Consider the following 25,800-nt stretch of genomic DNA (forward strand, 5'->3'; position numbering starts at 1 on the left):
TGTGGCTCAGTTGGTAAAGAATCCGCCTGCAATGCGGGAAACCTGGGTTTGATCCCTGGGTTTTGTTGTCTTTAATCAAGAAATGGAAGTCCTGACGACCTTCGATCCCTCCAAAAAGCATATTATCATCTCCCTTGCAGATGCAAAAATAAATGCCATTCTTTGAAAGGATAATTTATCCAGGGCGCTAAATAAAAATTCACATGTTTGCAGCATTTTTTTGGTTCTTTTCAAGCTTCTGTAGGCCTTGACTTTCCCAGGCACTTCCTCCCGCTACGGGGGGCAGTGCTTCACCCTGAGCTCTCACAGCTCAGCCCCAGAGGGAGGCCCCCCAGGCTCCCCAGGAGTGCCTGCGTGCACCTTCACTCCCTCAGTCATATTCTGCCTCTGCCCGGCTCTCCTCCCTGGACTTGCATCACCCTGTGCCTTCTTGCTTCTCCATGAGCTGTCGTCACAGCCCCTCACCAGACTGAGTCCAAAAGTCATCTTCACAGACCCTTGGAAACTCAACCCCACATGCCTACTTTGGGAAGTCACAGGGACAGAGATATGTAGGGCTCTTGCATTTGTTTCCAGTTTCTGCATTTCTTGGCTGCTTAAAAAAAATTGTGTGTTTGCCTCCCTATTCCATCCCTCACTCCACTGCACCCCATCTCAGGCAGAGGTAGGCTCCCTGTTCTGTCTTTAGAGCTTACTCCCTTCCCCACCCCAGCACTTCTCCACATTGTTTCATAATAGCCCTTCATTTGTCAGAGCTGCTAAGCTCTGCATACCCTGATGGCTGGGGTATCCTTCCAGGGCTGAAGAATGCATAAATGACATAAATTTTTTAAGAAATTGTAAGAGCCCCAATCCTTCCATCATTCCCACTAATTAATACATAAATAAACCAGTCAGGCTGTCGATAACCTGGGCACGACCATTCTTCTGTTTGTATGTGCACCGTCTGGTCATTAGCAGAATGGCTCAGTGCATAATGCTCACCTGCATTTCTTGTTGTTCTGCTCTTATAGGAAATGGCTCTTCTTATTTCCACACATCTGAATATTACTTGTCCTTAAAGCACAACCACCAGTTCCAGCAACCTGATGTTATTAAGAACGACAGCTGATATTTTATCGAATGCTTCCTTTGTGCCAGGCTTCCCCGTCCCCACACTTGCATATTCAGGAGGTGTTAGTCTCTGAGTCGTGTCCGACTCTTTGCAACCCCATGGACTGTAGTCCGCCAGGCTCCTCTGTCCATGGAATTCTCCAGCCAAGAATACTGGAGTGGGTTGTCATTTCCTTCTCCAGGGGTTCTTCCCTGACCCACAGAGCAAACCCAGGTCTCTTGCATTGCAGTCAGATTATTTACCATCTGAGCCACCGGGGAAGCATCTACTTTGAATGCTCATGCTAATCCTCTGAGAGGCACTCTGGTGCAAATTTTGCATGTGAGGGTGCAAGTGTCAAGTGTTCAGACCACCTGTTTGAGGTTAAGTAGCTAGGTTAGTGGTGGAGCTGGGATTTGACCCCAGACATCTGGCTCCAGGGCCCAAGGCCTTGACTTGATGCACAGGAGAAATTCATTTTCTTTGCTAAACCTCTTGTACCCTTTGTATTTCTTAGCAGTCGTGTACTTCTCTCAGTCATCCTTGACATTTGAGGGACTGTATCATAGGGCTTCTGGATTTCTAGTAGCAGGTGTCAAAAACTTAAAAATACTGGTTTTTAAAAAATGAATGTTTCTTAAAAATGCTTTTTTCTTGTACTCAAGTTGCTTCAGTCATGTCTGACTCTTTGCAACCCCATGGGCCGGAGCCCGCCAAGCTCCTCTGTCACTGGGATTCTCCAGGCAAGAATACTGGAGTGGGTTGCCATGCCTTCCTCCAGGGCACGTACTTTCTAGGATAGAATACTGGAGTGGATTGCCATGCCTTCCTCCAGGGCATCTTCCCAACTCAGGGATCAAACTGCATCTCCTGCATTGCAGGCAAATTCTTTACCACTGAGCCACCTCATATAATGCAACTGTAGAAAAATAGCAAGTTTGTTTTTATTTTAATTATTTTCCATAAAGCATCCAAAGAAGTCAGGGTAGGGTGCAGAGAGATGAATTCATTTGTTGGTGACTTTCCTGTGTGTGTCTGCTGTTTTCCCAGGCATGGAGTACAGCAGGGACCGCCGATATCTCTGCTCCCCTGACATCTGTGTTCTGTTGTGGGAGGGGTGAGGTTTGCGCTTTGTAAACAGTTTGACAGCATTCATTCAAGGACCGCCTGTTTCTTTCTTAAATCTACACATTCCTTTTGTTTTTTCTAAGAAATTTTCTTCAGCTTTTGGTACAACAGATGTTGCAGGTGTTAATCCCTGTTGTTGTTAACTTTTCTCCAAAGATTAAATGTTCAGTTTTAATTCTTGTTTCCAAGGTCTGTGGGACATAGTTAAAACAGAGGTTTGAGAGTAACTGGAATTTTAAACATTTTCTTTCTCTTTTGGCATGGGAAATCAGGATTTTTCAAAAGGGATGGAGATAGTTATATAATGCTCTATCGTGGGATAAGAATTAAAAGCAGAATATTGGTGAGTACTGTCTCTTAGAAGGTCTGTCTCTTCATTTTCTTCTGGCAGCTCCTCTTTCTTACAGGGGTACTTAACGCATCATTTAATGTCATGTCTTTAAAAGGAGGAGAATTGCAGTTCAAACTTGAAATCAGTGTCTTGTTAAACTGCAAGAAAGGAGCCCTCCTTGTATTCTGGACTTCACAGAGCCGGAGGCTGGACAGGTGTGAGGCCAGGCACACACGTTCCTTTTCCTCCATAACGTTCTTCCCCACACGTGTGTGTGCAGAGAGGATGTGGCAGCACAGAGCAGCTGAAGAACAAATTGGCATCAACAGTATTGACACACCGGCATAGATCATGTTTATGACTCTACTGAGAAGGTTATGCCAGTGATTTAGGTAGAGGCAGCTGTCTCTTAGGGGCCCTGAATTATGGCTGATTTAACAATTCTTAGAACCCATTGAAGGCTATTGTTGCTGAGCGTCTACATAATTTAAGCCCTCGCCATCCTGTCCTTATAGGAGATGTCAGAATAGTACAAACCAGCCCCAGACTGACCTGTTCCTGCAGCCCTGTGGCTGTGTGGCTTTGCAGGCTTTAGGAAGACGTCTGTCGGTGCCTGTGGTCTCCGCAGTTAGGTTGATCAGAGGTGAATGCCATTTCTCACATTTTGCCCTGAGGGGCTGGAACCCAGAAGGTGTGCCTGTTTGCAGAGGTTTACAGAGAGGGACTGACCAAGCTGGCCTGGGGGTGGGGCGGCCAGCTCTGCCTCTCTGCACTAAGCCACCCTCTTCCACCTGAGCCTCTGGGTGGCTGCCCCTCAGCAAGAACATAAGTCGAGGACAGAAGCAAGGTCCCCACATTGTACTGGAGAATATTAGAAACATCAAAGCCTCTCTCAGACCACCAAGCACATCATATCCTGGGTACATATAAAGGACTCAACAAATTCTGGTGTCAACAGCTTAGGAACTATGCAAGTTAACTCATGCATATGTTTATTATTAGAGCAAGGTCCTAATAATAAAAGCAAGCCAGCAGTTGTCCAACATTTTCATGTTGTTATCCTTACCCTGCCATTCCAGTCAACCCCTGCATACATGGGTGTACTCCTCACGCAGCTGCGCCCCAGCCACGCATGCACACACCTGAGTGATCACCAAATATAGCCTTGTCCCAGATCTGGATCTTTTTCCATTGATGAGATTAGCCAGGTCCCATTTATAATAAACAAATGTTTGACTATCCCCTTTTTGTAAATTACTAGTAGCTAGGTTACTGTTAATATGAACAAAAGATAGTATATTTTTAAAAACTGTTAGAGATTAGAACACCAGTAATTGTTATCACATAAAATAAACTTGGTGAAGGGGGTATTTTACCCCTTCCCAGGGTTTAGGAGCGACTAAGTGATGGGTATTTTATTCTGATTCAGGTTCTCACTGGAGGTGATTTTGTCCTCCCTTGTCCCTAGTGGGCATTTAGTGTTGTCTGGGTGTTTTTGATTGTTAGTGCTGGCATGAGTGGATATTACTATCCTCTAGTAAGTAGTGCCCAGGGATGCTTGTAAACATTCTGTAATGCACAGAACAGTCCTCTGTGACAAAGAATTAGCCCAAAGTGTCAGTGGTCCTGCCGGTGAGACACCCTGCTGTAAATCGTTAGGTTTATTTGCTGAACTGTATAGCGGATTAGCCTTTATTTAGTTAGATCACACTAGTGCTCATAATCCATTGTGTTCTGCACTGGGCCTTGGTACCCTGACCAGGATTGGGATGAGCTCCAACCACGTGTGAAAGCCTGAGTTCAGGCAGCTGATGGCAACACGGACTATGTTCTATGGGCCATAGAACAGCCAAAGAAAAGGAAGAAATGACATGATAATAAGTACCTAGGGTCACGGGAGGGGGTGAACAGTAAAAATGTGGTGTGGAGCCCAGTTTTCCAAGTGTGTTTTGAGACCACCGGTGGTGGCATCCCCTGGGAGCTTGATGGAAATGCAGACTCTCAGGCTCCCCTCAGACTGACTGAGTCGAAATCTGCATTTCTGCAGGATACCCATGTGTGTCTGAAAGTTAGGCACTGGGTAAGCATTTTTTACTTGGAGGAAAATATATCTCCATTCATACTGTGGCTCTGACTCTTAGCAGAGGTGTGACCTTGGCCACGTTATAAAACCTCACTGCACCTTATTTATTTTGCCTGTAGAAAGGGGATACCATCAGCTACCTCTTAAAGTGGTCGTGACAATCAACAGGCTTATCTGTGCCAAGGACTCATCACATGGTAAAAGCTCAACGAACTGAGCTGTGATAAATAAAAAGAAAAAGAAGGCTAAAGTAGAGAACCCTTTTGTTGTTCAGTTGCTCAGTTGTGTCCAACTCTCTGCGACCCCATGGACTGCAGCACACCAGGCTTCCCTGTCCTTGACCATCTCCCAGAGTTTGCTCAAGCTCATGTCCATTGAGTCAGTAATGTCATTCAACCAGCTTGTCTTCTGTCATCCCCTTCTCCTCCTGCCTTCAATCTTTCCTAGCATCAGGGTCTTTTCTAGTGAGATGGCTCTTTGCATCAGGTGGCCAAAGCTTATCAGAGCTTAAGCATCAGTCCTTCCAATGAATATTCAGGACTGATTGCCTTTAGAATTGACTGGTTTGATCTCCTTGCCGTCCATGGTACTTTTCAAGAGTTTTCTCCAAAACCACAGTTCAAAAGCATCAGTTCTTTGGCGCTCAACTTTCTTTATAGTCCAACTCTCATATCCATAACACGACTACTGGACTAGATGGACCTTTGTCGGCAAAGTAATGCCTCTGCTTTTTACAGAGAACCCTAGGGAGGCAATTTATGTCTTAACCTCACAGTCATCATCACCAGACAGTGCTTGGACTCTGCAAATCTGATTTCTTTGAATAGGAAAATAGCAGAACCTGGAGTGTCATAAGCTTCTGTAGACTGTGGTTCCTGTCGGCAGCCTAGTTGGCAAAGAGTAGGTGGGTCTGGGGACCGAATAGCCAGAATTCCTAGACACGTTCCATCAGCCCAGCTTGAGGCACACTGCCCTGTTCATTCTCCCACAATTTGAAAGTTAACATAGTAGGAATCTTTAGGACACTGAAAAGGAGAAAGGCTGTGGCAGACAGGAAGGATGCGGTTTGAGGAAGGAGACCACGAGAGTTGAGTCCTCATCTTACTGGTAGAGTTTAAGGATGGGACTTCAGGTTCAGTACACTGAATGCTCAGGTGACAGGGCGGTCCCTGGTTTTTTTCTATATACACGTAAAGGTTGTCTGAAATTCGGCCCTACCCACCGCTCCTGCGCCTGCCGCATCACCCCTGACAGCTCACAAGAATTACTTTTTGGAAACAAGAATCTTTTATGAACCAGAGGAAGGGTAAATACTTCCAGTATGAGATAAAGCAGAACTTGAATCATAACTGCAGGGTCCAGCAGAGTGTCAGCAGCCAAGATGGTGAAAGAAGAGAACAAAGAACAGAAAAAGAGAAGGGCTCAAGGGGAAGATTTCGTGCTGCAGAATAAGATTAATAATACTGACTACAGTTCCTTTTGAAAAGGAGATTAATTTAGACTGTATTATGTTCAGTCATGAGTGCCCCTCTTAAGTATACAGGTTGTGAGAGGGGAGTTGTCTTCTAAGTGTTTTGCAAGAGAACATTTTTTCAACCTTTGATTTAAATCAGAACAGGTTTGCAGTATTTTCTTTAATTTTCAGTTATAAAAATGTTTATTATTATAAATTTTAGAAAACTTTCAGGAAATACAAAGATGAATGGCAATCACACCAAACCCAGAACCTGCCAATCTCTTACTCAGCTATTATTTATCAAGCACCTGTTGGTTGCCAGGGACTGCATGGTGCTGGACAGACCCTCATGGACAAGAAGGCAAAGTTCTAACCTTCTCTGAGCTTACAGTTGAGGGACTAAATTTTGATGTGTTTCCTGCTAGTATTTTTTGTGTGCCCTTAATATGTGGTAGCCAACAATAGGAGGTAGCATTCCCTATATTCCTGTGTGTTGGACCCTGTTTTAGGTGGTTTGTATGTATGTGTTGACTCAGTCCCTGTAACACCATTATGAGGGAGGGGCTATTATTCCCACTTGAAAGATTGGGAAATGGAGGCTCAAAGAGGTTAAGAAACTTGCTAAAGATCACAAAATCTACACATGCAGGGTGTTGATTAAAACCATTAAAAGCCAGGCATCCTGACTCCAGAGCCTGACCTATTAATCACTGAAATGTCTGCCTCTCATAATATTTACAAAATTGAGACCATACAATATAGATAGTTTTGATTCCTGCTTTTAAATTGACCATTACACTGAGCATCCTGTAACGTTCCTAAATGGTCTATTATTTCTTACCTCCAAAAACGTACAATTTTAGTTCATTTGTTTAATAGGCTCACAACGAAATAAGTGTAAATAAAAATGTGATAAGTACTCTTAATGGCTTATTATTATTTTTTCAATCCAACATTTTTAAGAGGAGTTAAGGTGAACAACTTACATTAGGAAATTAAGCATTTTGTGGCTTATGCATGATTTCACAGCAGGAAAACAAACCCAGCTTTAGATAAAAGGCAATGGTGATGACCGTTCTGTAAATTAGATATAACATGGAATAGTGTTAGAGCCATTGGATGGAAGAGAGTGTGTTGTCTGGTGGGTGGTTGTGAGGCTCAGGTTGCATGCACAGGCTTTTCACTGCATGTGTTAAGAATGCACTGAGTCAGATGAGGTCCGCTTGTAGGGGAACTTAATGCAGCTCTTCATCACTACTTTCATGGTGAGCCACTGGGATGTTCTCTGTGTGTCTATAAGGTATTGGTTACAGTAACACTGCACCAGCAACATCATGTCTGCAGTTGGGAAAGGTACAAATTCTTGATCTGTAAAGAGATTTCAGCTAAGAAATAGAAATTTGAAAATTGATGTCATAAGAGACATTTGAATTGTAAAAGTGGTAATCACTCAGTCATGTCTGACTCTTTGCAACCCCATGAACTGTAGCCCTCCAGGCTCCTCTGCCCATGGGATTTTCCAGGCAAGAATACTGGAGTGGGTTGCCATTCCTGTTTCCAGAGGATCTTCCCAACCCAGGGGTCGAGCCTGGGTCTTCTTCATTGCAGGCAGATTCTTTACCAGTTGAGCCACCAGGGAAGCCCCTTGTAGGGGTATCTATAGAAAGCATGAACTTACTGTTTCACCCTGGACAAATTACCTGGCTTCTCTGAGCCATAGCTTTCTCTTCAGGCTGATACTTGCCTTCTGGAGTTGGCATCAGGATGAAAGAAGTCTGTCCATATGAAACACCTGACATGGTGCCCAGTGCTTGGTAGAGGAACTATTAATGGTCATTGTTACTATTGGCAATTAAAGATGAAAAGTTTTAATCTTCTTTTAAAGCACCTAGCCTTATAATACAGTGGTCAGGAATGTACATGAAAGCCAGACTGCTTGGGTTCCAACCCTGGCTCTAACTGCTTCCTAGCTGTGTGGCCTTGGGCAAGGCACGTAACTGCCTGTGCTTCCATTTGTTTCTCTTTAGAACTGAACAGTTACCATACCTGCATCTTAGGGTGGTTGAGAGGTAAATGAATTACATACATAAAACCTGCAGAACAATTTGGATCAGAGTGAACACTATATGAAAGTTTGCTGTGGTTATCAATCACATAGTCATTAATTCAGAAAAAGATAAAATATTATACCTTACAAAGTAGGTGTCTTTGAAGATTTCCCCAGCTGCTGTGACTTCTTACTATTTGATGTAGCAGTATAACTTGTTAGATGTTTGTGGCTCAGGTGTAGTTTTTCAATTCATAGTAAAACTTGAATTTTAAATTTAGTAATGTCATTGTTAATATCTGAATGAGCAGAATTTTCTGATTAGGGACTATGTTTAAATATAATTTTTTATTGAAAAATGGCCATTCTGGATGTGGTATATGTATACAATGGAATACCTCTCAGTCATAAAAAAGGATGAATTTTTGTCATTTGCTGCAACAAGGGATGGGCTTGGAGGGTATTATGCTAAGTGAAATAAATCAGAGAAAGATGAAAACTGTATGATTTCCTTTGTGTGTATAATCCAAAAAATACAATAAACTAATAAATATAATAAAAAAAGACTCACAGAGAACAAACTTAGTGGTTCAGGGGGAGGTGGGATGAAGGGGAGGAGGATAAGGGGTCCAAACTAATATGTATAAAATAAACTACAAGAATATATTGTACCACACAGGGAATATAGCCAGTACTTTGTATGAACTATAAATGGAGTATAACCTCTAAAAACTGTGAATCACTATATTATACACCTGTAACGTGTACGTGCTCAGTTGTGTCCGACTCTGCAGTCCCGTGAACTGTAGCCTGCCAAACTCCTCTGTCCTTGGGATTTCCCAGGCAAGAATACTGGAGTGGGTTGCCATGCTGTGATCCCAGGGGATCTCCTCGACCCAGGGATCGAAGCTGCGTCTCTTGCACTGGCAGGCGGATTCTTTACCACTGTACCACCTGGGAAGCCAACGTATAATACTGTACAGCAACTGTACTTCACTTAAAAAAAATAAATAAAAAGGAAGAAAAGGAAAAAATAAAACTGACCATCCTGAAATGTCCTTTTGCCTCCTCAGATTACTCAGAGTTGGGAGAGCTTCCCCCACGATCTCCACTAGAACCAGTTTGTGAAGATGGACCCTTTGGCCCGGTCCCAGAGGAAAAGAAAAGAACATCTCATGAACTTCGGGAGCTGTGGCAAAAGGCCATTCTACAACAGATATTGCTGCTCAGGATGGAGAAGGAAAACCAAAAACTGCAAGGTTGGTTTTCTTTTTTTAACACTAAACTGGCCTGATGGTGGTTTAATTGGTCCTGACTCTAAAGTGAGACACATCAGACATAGAGGTGTTATTAAAAAAAAAAGCAAGGTACTCCAACATACATAAATGTACATATTAAATGCCTATTTTACTTTTTTAAAGTAAAGTTAATACCTTTTACTTTCGGGAGATTTAATGATAATTGCACCCATTGTATTAAGTTGAATCTTCTGAGAGGCATCCTTCAAATGTCAGCTTTAACTCTGAAAAGTGTCTTTTGTTTTCTCTCTCTTTGTCCCTGCTTTGTCTTCTGCTGTAGTCTTTGCCTGGGTATTAGGTGTGAACAGATCCTACATAAATCATTACAGTTCATAACCTCACTCTGTACTTTTTTAGTGAGTTGCAGGTAACCTGAAAAACAGAGATCTAGACTTCAGGTTAGCTGAGTTCTACCTGTATTGATATTCAGGTTTTATATAGACTAACTCACTTAATCCTGGTGACAACTCCAGAAGTTAGGTAGTAGCCTGAAGAGAAAACTGAGGCTCAGAACAGCTCTAGGGTTATGTTAGTGCCAAATTGAGACATAAAGTCTGAAGTTTAGATTTTGTTCATTTCCTGATTCCAATAGTCATTTGAATCAATAAGTATTATTTTCAAAGTAGCTGAGAAGCTATGTTTTATGTACCCTGGTAGTATAATGGAAAGAACATGGGTCTTGGAGTACAGAGAGCTCCCTGAATATAAAATAAGGAGGATTTTGGTTGAGAAATCTGAACATACTCTTTAAAAGAGAGGGTTGTACATGCTGACCCTGTCCAGAGCAGTTTGGGAATTACTTCCTGTTTCATTGAACTTGCTCCTTGACTGCAGATCTTCATCTTTTATTGTAACGTTTTTATAGAACTCAAAGTTAAGACAGCAAATCTGATGAATAAGGTTCATTGTCCAAATGAGTATATCATCTTTGACCAAAAGCAAGGAGTCAAATACAAAGTAATAAGACCTTTTGATAAGAATAGTTGAATGGTTGGAATGGTCTATTCATGGGTGCCATGGCCTCTCCAGTACCCAGTATTGAAGCTGAGAAAGACAGCTCGTCCCATGAGGCTACTGTGGAAAGAGATTCCATGGTGAGGGGATTTTATAGCAGCGAATGCTAAGTTTTCTCCCAACTCTGTTTTTCTATCATTTTGTTGCATGTTCTTGAAAGTAATTCTAAAAGCAGATGTCTAAAAGAGATTTGATAGTGATGGTATCACTGAGTGTTCCATCAACTAAATGACAGCTTTGGAGCAGAGCACTTAGAGTCATTGGATGTTGGTTGGGACTTTTGTTAAAAAGCTGAAAGGCAATTATATTCATCACGTAGCCCATAAACCTTGACGCGTATCCTATCCAGTCTTCTTGCAGATGGCAGCTGCAGGAACTCAGAACGTAGTTATAAAATGTAAAGGATACTGGCTGGCTTCTTGGGAATGTGGGGAGGAATCATGACTGTGGTTGATGATACAGGATCAGATTGCCACAGAGGCAGAGTTTTTGTGAAGCTGTGCAAGTGATGACCAGGCCAGCTAGAATGGGTGGGGAAGGGTTCCCTGAGGTACCAGAACACCTTGCCAGGTGTTGCATTGAGTCAGTAGCCCTTGCCGGCATCCTCATTTGCTGCTTCCTTATTTTACCCAGCAGAGTTCTATCCTGTGTGGTCTCATATTGTTACTGTTTGAGTCTATTTCTTTCCTTAGCTCTATGAAGTCCAACATACTTTAGTGGTGAAAGCATAATAAACTTCCTAAATATCATTTAGGAAGCGTTGTGTCAGTGTGTACAGTACCTGTATTGCTGAGGAAAATAATCACCAATAAGAGCCTGATCATGAATCATCTAAAAACATTTAGTAGGTTTTCTTGGGGTGACAGGGGTGCAGAACCTTATTATTAAATGCAAAAGCAAGATTTGACAAAAACAAGCCAGAAATTCACTAGAATCATTCTATTCTATTTTTTTTTTTTTTGTAGCTAGGAGAGACTTGCAGTTGATTAAGGGTTCAGGCTGAATTGCATGCTCTTTGGGAAAGAAATTAGAGGAACATATACAAGGAGTTTTTTCCCATGGTTAAGGCTTTTTATTGGCTTCGGAATGCATGGATCAAATATTTATTACTATTCTTGGAGCATTACATCCAAGAAAGAATCAAACCCTGTTGTCTGAACCTACTTCACTTACTTGTTGACCATTGGAGGCTGAATTGTGCTTTCCTCAAAGTTAAACAGCTGATTTTCAGTGGTGTTGGGACTGAAATGCAAGGCCTCTCTCATGGGCCCACAGTCCTCTGCAGCACCCTTTGCAAGGCCATTTCCCCCAGTTATGCATGATGGAGCAGCCTGATGCTGGACAGTAGGGTGACTCACCACAACTGTGGGTTTTGGTCAGCACTATATTGCTTTGGGAATGAGCCATATACTTAATGTTGCAGATACTTGTTGTTCAGTTGCTAAGTCCTTTCTGACACTTTGTGAGCCCATGAGCTGCGGCACGCCAGGCTTCCCTGTCCTTTACTCTCTCCCTGAGTTTGCGCAAACTCATGTCCTTTGAGTCAGTGATGCCATCCAACCATCCCATCCTCTGTCATCCCTGTCTCCTTCTGCCCTCAGTCCTTCCCAGCATCAGGGTCTTTTCCACCGAGTCAGCTCTTCACATCAGATGGCCGAAGTGTTGGAGCTTCAGCGTCAGTCCTTCCAGTGATTATTCAGGGTTGCTTTGCATTAGGATTGACTGGTTTGATCTCCTTGCAGTCCAAGGGACTCTAAAGAGTCTTCTCCAACACCACAGTTTGAAAACATCAATCCATCAGTGCTCAGCCTTCTTTATGGTCCAACTCTTACATCCATACATGACTGCTGGAAAAACCATAGCTTTGACTGTATGGACCTTTGTCAGCAAAGTGATGTCTTCGCTTTTTAATACACTGTCTAGGTTTGTTACAGCTATTCCTCCAAGGGGCAAGCGTCTTTTAATTTTGTGGCTGCAGTCACTGTCTGCATTGATTTTGGAGCCCAAGAAAATGAAATCTAACTCCACATTTTCCCCATCTATTTGCCATGAAGTGATAGGACTGGATACCATGTTCTTAGTTTTTTTGAATGTTGAGTTTTAAGCCAACTTTTTCATTATCCTCTTTCACCTTTATCAAGACGTTCTTTAGTTCTTCTTCACTTTCTGCTCTTGAAGTGGTATCATCTGCATGTCTGAAGTTATTGATATTTCTCCCTGCAATCTTGATTCCAGCTTGTGCTTCATCCAGTCCAGCATTTCTCATGATGTACTCTTCATGGAAGTTAAATTGGCAGGGTGACAGTATACAGCCTTGACATACTCCTTTCCCAATTTGGAACCAGTCTGTTGTTCCATGTCCAGTGCTAACTGTTGCTCTTGTTCTGCTTACAGGTTTCTCAGGAGGCAGGTAATGTGGTCTCATATTCCAATCTCATTAAGAATATTCCACAGTTTGTTCTTTTGTCCTTTCCACTCTGTAATCCACACAGTCAAAGGTTTTAGCATAGTCAGTGAAGTAGAAGATGTTTTTTGGAATTCGCTTGCTTTCTCTATGATCCAGCAGATGCTGGCAATTTGATCTCTTGTTTCTCTGTCTTTTCTAAATCCAGCTTGTACATCTGGAAGTTCTCACTTCACATACTGTTGAAGCCTAGCTTGAAGGATTTTGAACATCCTCTTGCTAGCGTGTGAAATGAGTGCAATTGTACAGTAGTTTGAACATTCTTTGGCATTGCCTTTCTTTGGGATTGGGAAGAAAACTGACCTTTTCCAGTCCTGTGGCCACTGTTGAGTTTTCTAAATTTGCTGGCATAATGAGTTCAGCACTTTAACAGCACCATCCTTTAGGATTTGAAGTAACTCAGCTGGAATTCCATCACCTCCACTAGCTTTAGCTTTGTTTGTAGTAATGCTTCCTAATGCCCAGGTGACTTCATTCCAGGATGTCTGACTCTGCACATCATCGTGGTTATCTGTATAATGGTAACACAATGAAGTTTGAGTTTTAATTGAATTATAATTGAAGATATTTTTTTTAAGTTTTTTTTTTCCTGGTTAAACAAATACTACGTTTGTTATAAAAGAATTAGATAGTGTAGTTTTTCTAAAATCTCTACAAGTTTCAGCCTCCCAGCCCCTTAGCCTTCCTTCCCTTCCTAAGCTTTCAAGAGATGGCAGCAGTCAGAGGAGTATCTTATCTGTGAAGTTCAGTTCAGTTCAGTTCAGTCGCTCAGTCATGTCCGACTCTTTGTGACCCCATGGACTGCAGCACACCAGGCTTCCCTGTCCATTATCAACTCCTGGAGCTTACTCAAATTCATGTCCATTGAGTCGGTGGTGCCATCCAACCATCTCATCCTTTGTCATGCCCTTCTTCTCCCACCTTCATTCTTTCCCAGCATCAGGGTCTTTTCAGATGAGTCAGTTCTTCACATCAGGTGGCCAAAGTACTGGAGTTTCAGCTTCAGCATCAGTCCTTCCAATGAATAGTCAGGACTGATTTCCTTTAGAATGGACTGGTTGGATGTCCTTGCTGTCCAAGGGACTCTCAAGAGTCTTCTCCCACACCACAGTTCAAAAGCATCAATTCTTCAGCGCTCAGGTTTCTTTGTAGTCCAACTCTCACATCCATATATGACTATTGGAAAAACCATAGGTTTGATTAGATGGACCTTTGTTAGCAAAGTAATGTCTCTGCTTTTTAATATGCTGTCTAAAATGGTCATAACTTTTCTTCTAAGGAGCAAGTATCTTTTAATTTCATGGCTGCTGTCACCATCTGCATTGATTTTGGAGCCCCCCAAAATAAAGTCTCTCACTGTTTCCATTGTTTCCCTATCTATTTGCCATGAAGTGATGGGACCAGATGCCATGATCTTAGTTTTCTGAATGTTGGTGAAGGCCAGGGAAGCCTGGCATTGCTGTAGTCCATGCAGTCGCAAAGAGTCAGACACAACCGAGAGACTGAACAATTTAAGTGTATTTCATCTCACTTAATCTTTACAGGAGCAACTCAACGAAATAGCGGTAATTCCTATTTAAAAAATAATTCAGGGTGCAAAAATCCTGTACCCAGCACATCCTACTCTGCTGCCCTGGACAAAGTAATGAACCTGCCCAACCTCGGTCTTCTCCAGAATTAAGATTTGGGCTAGGGAGTGTGTGTTTATGGGCAGGGGAGAGCAGACTTATTCAAGGTGCACACTGACTTTCAGTGTTTCTGGGACTAAGAAGAACTCTTTGCCAATAAACTAAAGAACTGAGATGAAATGGACAAACTTATTGAAAGATGCAATTTATCAAAATTGAAATAAGAAAAAAAAAAGTCTGAATGGCCCTATATCTGTTAAAGAGATAAAATTTGTATTAAAAATCTTTCACACAAAGAAAACTCTAGGTCCAAACAGCTCCACTGGATTCTATCAAATATTTAAGGCTCCTAATTGATACATCCCTAGAAAACAATGTATCATTCATCACAGCAGGTTCTGCAGTGTGTTGGAGAACAGTAGAGAAAGGCGGGGGGCTTAGGCCCACTATGCTTTCTGCTTGGGCCTTGGGTGTTGAGCCCAGTCTGCTCATTCAAAAAAAAAACCCTGCCTCAGATTCATGTTGATGTATGGCAGAAACTAACATAAAATTGTAAAGCAATTATCTGTCAATTAATAAATAAAAATGTTGTTTTAAATATTATTGAAGAAACATTAAAAAACCTACCTCAGAGTGTTAACATTAAATGTTACTAAATGTAAAGTACTGAAGACATACAGTATTTGTTTATTATTGTCATAAAGAAGACAAGTTCAGCAGCTCTGCAGAAGCCTGTATACTGGCCCCTGCTTAGCTATGTCTCCTACCTGCTTTCCCAATAAACTCCCAGTCCAGATGGGGGATGTGCTGTGGAATGGGTGGGGGACTGACAGCATTACCCCTGTGGTCTGAATAGGAATTCGTGGTTTGGTGGGAGTAAGGCTGTCAGCTTTAGTCCTTCTTAGAATGCTCAGTTACGTTTCTTTTCTTCTATTGATCCCCCATCTCCAGTTTGGTGATTCAGGTAGAATTCTTCCTAATGGACCTGTAAGCTGAAAAAGGTAGGAAGTAGTAACTGTCTTCATATATTTGAGAAGATGCCATGTGAAAAAGGTAGATTTATTCTGTTCAACCCCAGGCAGCAGAAACATGAGCAAGGGTAGACGTTATCAATACTTAAAGGAGGTTTGGCTCCAAGTAAGAAAGAACTGGCTTCAGCAATATGTGAACCGTGAACTTCCAGATGTTCAAGCTGGTTTTAGAAAAGGCAGAGGAACCAGAGATCAAATTGCCAACATCCGCTGGATCATCGAAAAAGCAAGAGAGTTCCAGAAAAATATCTATTTCTGCTTTCTTGACTATGCCAAAGCCTTTGACTGTGTGGATCACAATAAACTGTGGAAAAGTCTGAAAGAGATGGGAATACCAGACCACCTGACCTGCCTCTTGAGAAACCTATATGCTGGTCAGGAAACAATGGTTAAAACTGGACATGGAACGACAGACTAGTTCCAAATAGGAAAAGGAGTACGGCAAGGCTGTATATTGTCACCCTGCTTATTTAACTTGTATACAGAGTGCATCATGAGAAACGCTGGGCTGGAAGAAGCATAAGCTGGAATCAAGATTGTCGGGAGAAATATCAATAAGCTCAGATATGCAGATGACACCACCCTTATGGCAGAAAGTGAAGAGGAACTAAAGCCTCTTGATGAAAGTGAAAGAGGAGAGTGAAAAAGTTGGCTTAAAGCTTAACATTCAGAAAATGAAGATCATGGCATCTGGTCCCATCACTTCATGGGAAATAGATGGGGAAACAGTGTCAGACTTTATTTTTTGGGGCTCCAAAATCACTGAAGATGGTGACTGCAGCCATGAAATTAAAAGACGCTTACTCCTTGGAAGGAAGGTTATGACCAACCTAGATAGCATATTCAAAAGCAGAGACATTACTTTGCAAACAAAGGTCTGTCTAGTCAAGGCTATGGTTTTTCCACTGGTCATGTATGGGTGTGAGAGTTGGGCTGTGAAGAAAGCTGAGCGCCAAAGAATTGATGCTTTTGAACTGTGGTGTTGGAGAAGACTCTTGAAGAGTCCCCTGGACTGCAAGGAGATCCAACCAGTCCATTCTGAAGGAGATCAGCCCTGGGTGTTCTTTGGAAGGAATGATGCTAAAGCTGAAACTCCAGTACTTTGGCCACCTCATACAAAGTGTTGACTCATTGGATAAGACTCTGATTCCGGGAGGGATTGGGGGCAGGAGGAGAAGGGGACGACAGAGGATGAGATGGCTGGATGGCATCATTGACTCAATGGACGTGAGTCTGAGTGAACTCCAGGAGTTGGTGATGGACAGGGAGGCCTGGAGTGCTGCAATTCATGGGGTTGCAAAGAGTCGGACACGACTGAACGACTGAACTGAACTGAAGAAGGAACTCTCCTCTGAGAGCCTCTCCTAGTTTAGGTGAAGTTTTGTTGAGATCTAATCCTGCCAGGCACTAGGAATTCTAACACACAGTTTTTGCCTTTGACATGTTTATAGTTAATAGGGTAGCTATGGAGATGGATAGGATTGGATAAGTATAGTATATTTTAGCAATAGAGCCAACAAAATCCATCGGGGATGAAGGAATAAGAGGAATCAGGGATGCCTCCTGGGTATATAGCTTTTTCCTTGATAAGAAAGCTGGGGTGGGGGGCAGAAGCGGACCGGTCTTCACCTTGGACCTGTTAAGCTGGCTGCAGGCATCTCAGTGGTGGTGATAAGCAGGCAGCCTTGCTGTGAGACAGGAGACATGTAGCTATAACTCACTAACGTGCTCTTAAATTGTCTGTTCTAGCCTCTGAGAATGATTTGCTGAACAAGCGCCTAAAGCTTGATTATGAAGAAATCACTCCCTGTCTTAAAGAAGTGACAACAGTGTGGGAAAAGATACTTAGCACTCCAGGAAGATCAAAAATTAAGTTTGACATGGAAAAAATGCACTCGGCTGTTGGCCAAGGTAAGCCTAACTGGGAATCAGTCCAATTGGCCTCACCCCTCATTGATGACTGGGGAGAAGTATGGAATAAAAAAATTTTTTTAGGTTCAATTTCAGTGGCCATCTCTCTCCTATTTATCATATCTTTACCTGATCTATTTCCAGATGTCTTCATCACAATTTCTCTTAAATTACCGTTTCTCTACTTTATGATTTCTCTTAAATTAATTAAGGAAACAGGAAGAAGAAAAAGGTACACCTAAGGGCATAGTTGCCTACAAGCTGTATAGTGATGTGATGATACGGAGTTAAATAGTAAACTGACAACGAGTTGTGTACCTTCTGTCTGGGTGCTCTCCGCAGGTCACAGTGTCCAGCCCAGACTTCAGGCAGGTAGACTTGGGTTGGGATTGCGCTTCTACCAGTTACTTTGCAGAGTGATCTTAGGCAAATGGCTTAACCTCTCTGAGCCTCACTTTACACATGTGTGAGATGTGGGTGACGACAGTGGCTGTTGTGAGGAGCCACTGCAGGTGTGTGTTCTGCTGAAAGGCTGTGGAGTGTGGGGAGCCTGTGTTTTCAGTGTGATCTGCTGACTGGGTGCTGGTCTGGACAGTTGCTTATCCAAGGTAAGTGTAGAACTTGAGACTCGGCATCTAGAAACTTCCCCCATGATTTGACAGTGATCCTAGTGGAAAAAAGTGGTCTTGTATAGTTTGTCAGTCTTATTTTTTTCCCATTGCTAATTCACTGTATTTTATCAAAGTATCAGTCTGTAAGGATTGGAACATTTAAAAAGAAAAAACTGGTCCTTCATTGGAACATTTCAAAAGAAAAAACTGGAGGTAGTTTGACTTCCATTTTAGAGCTTAGAATCAATAGATTCTTCTTCAGTGATTGTTAGTGTTCAAGCAACACAAAACTATTTATTTTAAAATGTGTGTTAATATCTGTGGGCAAGATGGGAAGTTTCCTGAGTCTAACCTAGTTCTAGTGCTCCTGAAGTCTTGGCAGTCTGGGCGTGAATAACCAGGTGGTTAGAATAAGGGTGGTAAATTTTATTTTCTGGCTGCGTCAGCAATTCAGTAAACCAAGTTGCACATGCATTATTTATCTCTGCGAGTAAATGGAGCAAAGCAGCTTTTCTACTATGGTCTCTCTATTAGGTATTATCTAACCTTTATCTGAGTTTTGACAGCTTAAGTTTTAGTAATAGTATATGAGTTACCACTAGTTATAACTTTCCCCTTTATATGGTTAAGGAGACTTGGACCTAGAGATGTTGAGTTATGGGCCCAGGACCACAGAGTAGGTTGCATCCCAGGCTGCTAGAGTTCTCTCCACCATTGATGCTACCCAAGGTTGAACTAGGCCTCGGCCGTGCTGTCGTGGGTCCTGAGGACTCGGGTCCTGTATCGGCCACAGTGGCCTGTGGCAGTTGTCCTAATCTTTCTGGCCTCTGGCTTCCAGAATGAGAGGTGTGGACCCCACAGAGGATCTCACAGCTTTCTTCTAGGTCTTATATTCTTTGTGCAGCAATGGTTGCTGGAGGCTTACCATTGCACCAGCTAGCCCCAGATCGCCATTTTGAAAAAAGAAACCAGAGAAAAGAATGAGTCCAGTCTTTCCCTTTGCACTGTTGACTAGATGAAAGTCTTCAGGTGGCTTTACTTTTGCGTAGGTAAATTGCACGGTTCTGTGACAGCAGTCCAAATGTTTGAGCCTCTTAGGAGCCTGGCACCTGGACATATAGTGGTTTTCATCATGCATTTACAAGAGGAACCAAATAGAAGTACTCTAGGTACTTGGTCAGGAAGAGCCCCTGGAGAAGGGCATGGCAACCCACTCCAGTATTCTTGCCTGGAAAATTCCATGGACAGAGGAACCGGGTGTGCTACAGTCCATGGGGTTGCAAAGAGTCAGACACGACTGAACTCAGCACAGTATCCAGAACCTACATGATGAAGCTGACGATAGAGGATTGGACAGTTTATACTGAGGTGAGCTGCCACATCACTTTCTGTGCCAGGAATATTGTATCACTAATTGTAAAAGGATTATTACTATTCCTTTTACTAATTGTAAAAGGAAATTGTTATTTGTCAGTTGTTCAGCTGGTTTCAACATATGAGATCTAACACCTCCAAACAGATAACCACAGTCCATCTCCTAACTCAGAGTTATTATAAAAAGAGATCAAATCAGAACTTCACCTTGAATCTTTGAGGTAGAGGCCAAGTCACTTACAAACCCTTGAAATAAAAACATGCCTTGTGTGGGTAACAAGGCCTTTCTTCTTGATGATCTAAAGACCCCTAAGTGGCAGAAGTAGAGAGATTTATAAATGTCCCAAGTTAAAGTTGGATCAGGATGGTGGGATTTTAGGGTGTCAACTTGGTATGAGGAAGAATTATAGGGAATTTTAAATAATTCAAGGTTTACTTTGGGTTTAAATGATTTCTCCAAAGGTGGCAAGGTAGAGTTTTAGAACCTGGACCACAGTTTTCTAGGAGTGGCATTGCAGAGGCCAAGAGGCTTCCTGAGCAGCTGGCGATGTGAGATAGGTGCAGTCCCTGCTTACTTTTGCCCCAGCACTGCCACGTGTAGAAACCCATTCTAGAAATTAATCAGTAAACATATACGGCAGTGGGAAGAGTGTTGACTGTGGCATCATTTAATGACTGAAAAACCCAACCACATGGCCACACCCACATCATATTCCTTGAAAATAGCACAGTAGATTTGTATTAACTGATGTAAAAGATGTCTGAGGTCAGTTGAGTGAGAAAGGACAGCGTGGCCTCATGTGCTGCTCTGTGTCTCCGTCACTGTACGTGGCGTGTTTGCAGACGCCCAAGTTACAGCGAGGATGGCCATGTATCCGGGTTGCCCAGCATGCTCTTGCTTTTCCACCTGTCCAAGTACAGTAATTGATAGCCTTCCTCCCCTTCACTGTCAGAAGCTTCCTGCTTTGGGTGGTGAATTGTGTGTTACCTCTAGTAAGGGGTGGTTTTTCACTTTCTTCTTTATATCTCTTTATTTTCAGAAGATTGCCCCCCCCCCATATAAGTAATGAGCAGTAAAGGCAGTAAAACTGTAAAAGTATTTAATACGGAGGGAGGGAGGCCTCCTGCCTGTAGGCCTGGTCCACTGCCAGGGTTCTCTCTGGGGTCAGGAGTGGAGGCAAAACCGAGCCTCCTCGGTTTTGGGGCAGAGTGTTGAAGATCATTCTTACCAAAAACATTGGCACCAGTTTGCATGACCCTTCGTTTCTAAATCATACAATGTGAGCTTTCCTTAAACTCCAGAGTCTGTGGCACTGTCAGTGACAGCCAATGCTTGTTTCCTCCCCCAAATAAAAGTTTGATAAGATAATGGGAATGATTTAGTACTAAGGGGAAATTGGTCCTCTCATAACTTGGCATATTTCCCAGTTTGACAGGAATGTTTTGTTGAAAGCCCCACTATTAATCATTTAACATGCTGACTATTTTTTCAGCCTACATTTACTTCTAATATGGTCTGAAATATGAGGTTTGTATGTGTCTGTACTCACCTTTCCCCTTGAGAAACATCTGAGCAGGAATAGTAGGGAGAAAAGAAATAGAATAATATAAAAAGCCAGGTAACAGAATACATTAGTTCTCTGTTGCCGCCATAACACTTGATAACAAAATTCGTGGCTAAAACAACAGAAAGTCTTCTCTCATGTTGGAAGCCAGATGTCTGAAGCCGGCGTGGGCAGGCCGTGCCCGGCCTCTTCAGGCTCCTGGTGGCCGTCAGCACTGCTTGTCTGTGGCCACAACGCTTTGTCTCTGCCTCCATGGATGTGGCACCTCCTCCTCTTGTCTTCTAAAGATATTGTCATTGGATATAGGGACCACCTGGGTAATGATCACCCAGGATGATCTCATTTCAAGGTCTTTGCCTAACTTAATTATATCTGCAAAGACCCTTTTCCCGAATAAGGTAACACTCAGAGCTTCTGGTGATCAGGATGTGGACATACCTTTTTGGAGGTCACCATTCAACCTGCTTCACAGGGTCATCCAGTTAACTCTTGAGATAAACATTCAGAGGGTAGGATGTGGTCACAAGTGTGGTCATGTTTTTCTTCCACTGTGTAAAACCAAATCACTGACTATAAAGTCTTTCCAGGAGATGGCTGAGCAGTGCTTTCTAAAGAGTTCCTGTGGGTCTGTTATAAATGAAACTGACTCTCTGGTTCAGATCCACAAATGATGATTTTATTATTAATTGCCAGGTAGGAACATAAAATATTCTCCCCATTATCCTTGTGAGTAGCAGCTTGTCCAGCAGTGAGGACTTCAAGAGAAAATGGCGGTTACTGTCCCTGGGCTGCCACCAACCCACTGGGGCATCTCTGCTCAGCAGGGGGCCTCTCTTTCCTCCTCCTCACCATGTGGGATATCATCGCGTTCCCCACAGCAGGTTGTGGGGATGACGTGAAGTGTGTGGACCAGCGACAGCACCTGGTCACCTCCTGGGGAGGATTAACTGCTGCTCTTGCCTGGAGTAGCACTGCTCTGAGAGAAGGCTTAGCAGACTGGCGAGTAGCCTTCCTGGGTAGGTCCCTGAGGGGCAGGGAAGGCTACACAGTCCTCACATGCTTTTTCTGGATGGAAAAATTAATCCCTGAGTCAGAGGCTCCCTTTCTCTGGCGAGCTCTCCTTTCAGGAATGAGAACGGTTTGGTGTCTTATCCTGCTATTTTCTTGGTCTTCCCATTTCCACATCTGGGCCTTGAAACAGCGGAGTCATGAACACAAGAATTTGATTCAAAACAGTCACTTTTTCTAATGAGCCCTCATTGACTTGAAGAGAACTTCTGTTAGATAGCATTTTAGCAACACTCTGAGTATTCAGCTCAGTCACATCTAAAATATTAGGAAGAGGCTCCTAGGTAATTTTTCTTGCTTTCAGGTCCACGTTGAATGCCTACCAGGGCACGTTCATGCCGACTATCCCCTGTCTAGCATCTGACCGCTTCCTCCAGCCCACCCTTGCAGAAAGATGTCCAGTCAGTATTCCAGAATCTCAGCTTTGATTCAGCTACTCCTTCCCCGGCTTCAAAGCATTCGGTGATTCCTTTCAGCTGCCACATAAAGTGCAGGTTTCCTGCTCTCAGTTTGACCTCTAGTGAAGCCCTGTCTAGCCTGACTGCCACCTGCCTGCTCCTCCCACATGTGCGCCGTGTCCTCGGAGGTCCGGGCAAACACTAGCAGTTCCCTTCCTCTGACTTGACTTCTCTCTTCTTTTGCTCTTGAGTCTTAGCACCAGTGAAGGAATCCAGGAAACCTTCATCTCCTTCATCCAAACTCACTAGTTTGCTTCTGTCCCTTCTCTGAGATCACATTTTGCAGTGTCGTTTCACATGCTTGCAGTTACTTCCTGAGGACATTGTTAATTGGTACTAGTTAGGGATTTTCATGTCTTTCATCAGTTTATTGCAGAGTTTGGCACAGTCCAAACAGAGTCCAAACACAGTACACACATACTTGGAAGGTAGGAGGGTGTCGGGGAGGTAAGGGAAGAATGGCAGCGGGCGTGGAGGAAGGAAGGGACCAAATAGGACAGAGTTTTGGTTGTTTTATTTCCATTTCTGTGCCGTTAATTCACAGTGGAACAAGAAGCTGAATCAGTAGAGTGAGACATACCTCATTTCATCACTTAGTTGTATTCTGTACCTGAAGTCTGTCTTTTTCCCACCCCTCGTCTTGAAGGTGTGCCGCGACACCACCGGGGTGAAATCTGGAAATTCTTGGCGGAGCAGTACCACCTGAAGCACCCGTTTCCCTGCAAACAGCAGCCCAAGGACACGCCCTACAAAGAGCTCTTAAAGCAGCTCACCTCCCAGCAGCACGCCATTCTCATCGACCTTGGTAAGCCTGCAGTCAACGTGACATGGAGATGGAAGCCGTACTCACTCGGAAAACCTGAAGAGACCATCCGAGTTATTGAGCGGTCTGCCTTTAGGTTTAGCAGTCACAATTGACTGCTAAGATTTTCAAGTAAAAAAGCCCTGAAGTCATCACAAATGTCTTCTCAGGTATAAAAACCTCCCCCTGTGCCTGGTGGCTTGTTCGCTCTGCGGCGAGGCAAGCAGCCACTGTGCAGGCCCTGGTTTCCCCCAGGCTCCAGTTCAGTGACTTGGAGGTTGATAGGAGGGGTTATAGTCAACCAAACACACAGCCTGGAAACGCAAGTGTCAGAGCCGAGGCTATGTTTAGTTATAGGAGCTACCCTAGTCTCTGTGGTTTACAAACAGAATTTATTAGAAAAATTTAGAAAAAAAAATCTCGAAAGCAATTTGTGAGACCCCCCACTTTACCGGGTCATCCAGTTAACTCGGAGATAAACATTCAGAGGGTAGGATGTGGTCACAGTAAGTGTGGTTGTGTATTTACCAAATCACTGACTATACTGTAAGCATTTCCAGGAGACAGCTGAGCAGTGCATCCTTCCTGCCTCTGCTTCCCCCTGGGGCCTCTGTCCCCGTGGGCAGCAGGGCTCCTGGGGAACTCCTTGGCCTCCAGGCCCAGCTGCTTCTAGAGCACATGGTCCTGCTTCTGAAACATTTATTCTGTGTGCTGTTGCTCTGGGGCTCCCCAGGCTGGGTCAGGGGTCCCATCAAGGCCTGACTCACAGATTCCTTAGCACAGCGGCCAGGGGGAGGCAGGACCTTTCCCTCCAGTTGACATGAACTGGGCTGGGCAATACCGAGGCTTCTCTATCCAACAGCAGTGCAGTTCATCAGGGTCGGCTTCATAAATGTTCCCCTTCAGGCCTAAGTCTGAATGTCATCTCTGAGACTGACCCTGAGATAGCCTCTTCTCCCACCTTCAGGCTGGGTCAGGTGCCTCTGCCTTTGTCTTACCCTCTATACTCTGCTCAGCAGACTTATTTAGTATTATTACAGTTACCATTATTATTAAAGTTAATACTTAGCTTTCCCTTGGATGTTGGGTGAAGTTACTTAAACTGCTTTCTTCAGTCCTCACAGTGCAATCAGGGACATGTCCTTCCTCCTGCCCTTGTGTGGAGTTGAGGACGCTGAAATGCAGAGAGGTTAGGTGACCTGCCCACATAGCAGAGCTGGTGCGCCGCTGAGCGCTGGGGCTGCAGGTCTCTGCTCCTGGCCCGCACTGCGCTCAGCTAGGTGGCAGTGCCTTTTTATTGCCTTTCTCCCCAGTGGGCTGCAGGCCTCCCGCTGTGGGCTAGACTGGGGCCATTGGCCATTGTACCCCAGCCCCTCGGACAGAGCCTATCGCATAGTAGATACTCAGTTAAGTCTCTTGATGTTGACTGAAGCATGGTGCTGGCCTCCCAATCTCCCGTGACCCTCACCGCAGCCTTGGGAAATTGGCCCTGAACCCTCTCTAAGAGATGAGGACAGTTTCCAAGGCACAGAGAGGTCAAGTGCTGAGCACGGTCACAAGAGCTGCCTGCCAGGACCTAAACCCACTCTGGCTCTGGGCTGTAGTGGGTCCCTCCATCCCTCAGGCCCTCTGCCCAGGAGCCCCACACACTCCTAGGAGCCCCATGCTAGCTGGGCGGAGGGTGATGCTGATGGGCCGTGATTGTAACTTGGGGACAGTGAGCATGCAAGGCCTGGGGCAGGAGCCCATTTGGCCCACTGACCCCAAGAAAGCAGTTCTGTAAATTGGCAGTAACTGTGTTTGCTAATGCGATGAGTAACAGAAAACATGACATCATATTCCTATCATGTGAAATGAAGAAAAAAATAAATTTGGGGTAGGAGGTTGAAAGGGAGGAAGGAGTACACAGACGTCTCTGTGTCTCCACCCCGCCACCTCTCCCCCCCACCCCCCATACCACTCTGGAAGGGAGGAGCCGTCCTGGTTCTTGAATGTTTTTTTCCCTCAGATCCCTTCAGTGAATACCCTTCTCCTTGTTCTGTGGATGCTACACAGTTACTTTTCTGCAGAGGGGAGAAAAGGCTGGATCAGCATGAGGGCGGGGCTCTTCCCCCGGGGAGTGTTTGCACAGTCCCCCTTGACACCTCCCTTCCCAGGGCCCGTGGCTGCCTTTCCTCTAGTTGGCAGAGGGTCTGCACAAGCGAGCCAGAATCTAGGCCTTTTCTCCAGGGCAGGGCTAGGCTGCACTCTCACGGTCTCTCTCCTCCCTCCCTGCCCATCTCCCACCCTCACCCTTTGCACCCTGGAAGACTAGCTGCACCCGCCCCCACTCCCCTCCTGATGATAGTGTGGCCTCGTCTCTCCACCTCACTTCTTTCCCATCACAGCCCCCAGTTTGGATGCCCCTCAGTACCCCCCAAGGCCCCAGAGAACCTGTT

The 25,800-nt window shown here is 44.0% G+C and overlaps 1 protein-coding gene across 11 annotated transcripts in view; it reads left to right on the forward strand.

The window, feature by feature from the left end:
• Positions 1–25,800, forward strand: part of TBC1D1 (TBC1 domain family member 1) — a 225,136-nt gene that overhangs the window by 167,923 nt on the left and 31,413 nt on the right. For all 11 annotated transcript variants that reach the window (XM_061419892.1, XM_061419896.1, XM_061419893.1 and 8 more), the window contains 3 exons: positions 9,212–9,397; positions 17,323–17,484; positions 23,207–23,365. In XM_061419892.1, coding sequence (XP_061275876.1) covers positions 9,212–9,397; positions 17,323–17,484; positions 23,207–23,365 — 507 coding nt within the window. The remainder of the gene's footprint in view (positions 1–9,211; positions 9,398–17,322; positions 17,485–23,206; positions 23,366–25,800) is intronic.

This window comes from Bos javanicus, chromosome 6 (genome assembly GCF_032452875.1).
Source record: "Bos javanicus breed banteng chromosome 6, ARS-OSU_banteng_1.0, whole genome shotgun sequence".
Taxonomy (NCBI): domain Eukaryota; kingdom Metazoa; phylum Chordata; class Mammalia; order Artiodactyla; family Bovidae; genus Bos; species Bos javanicus.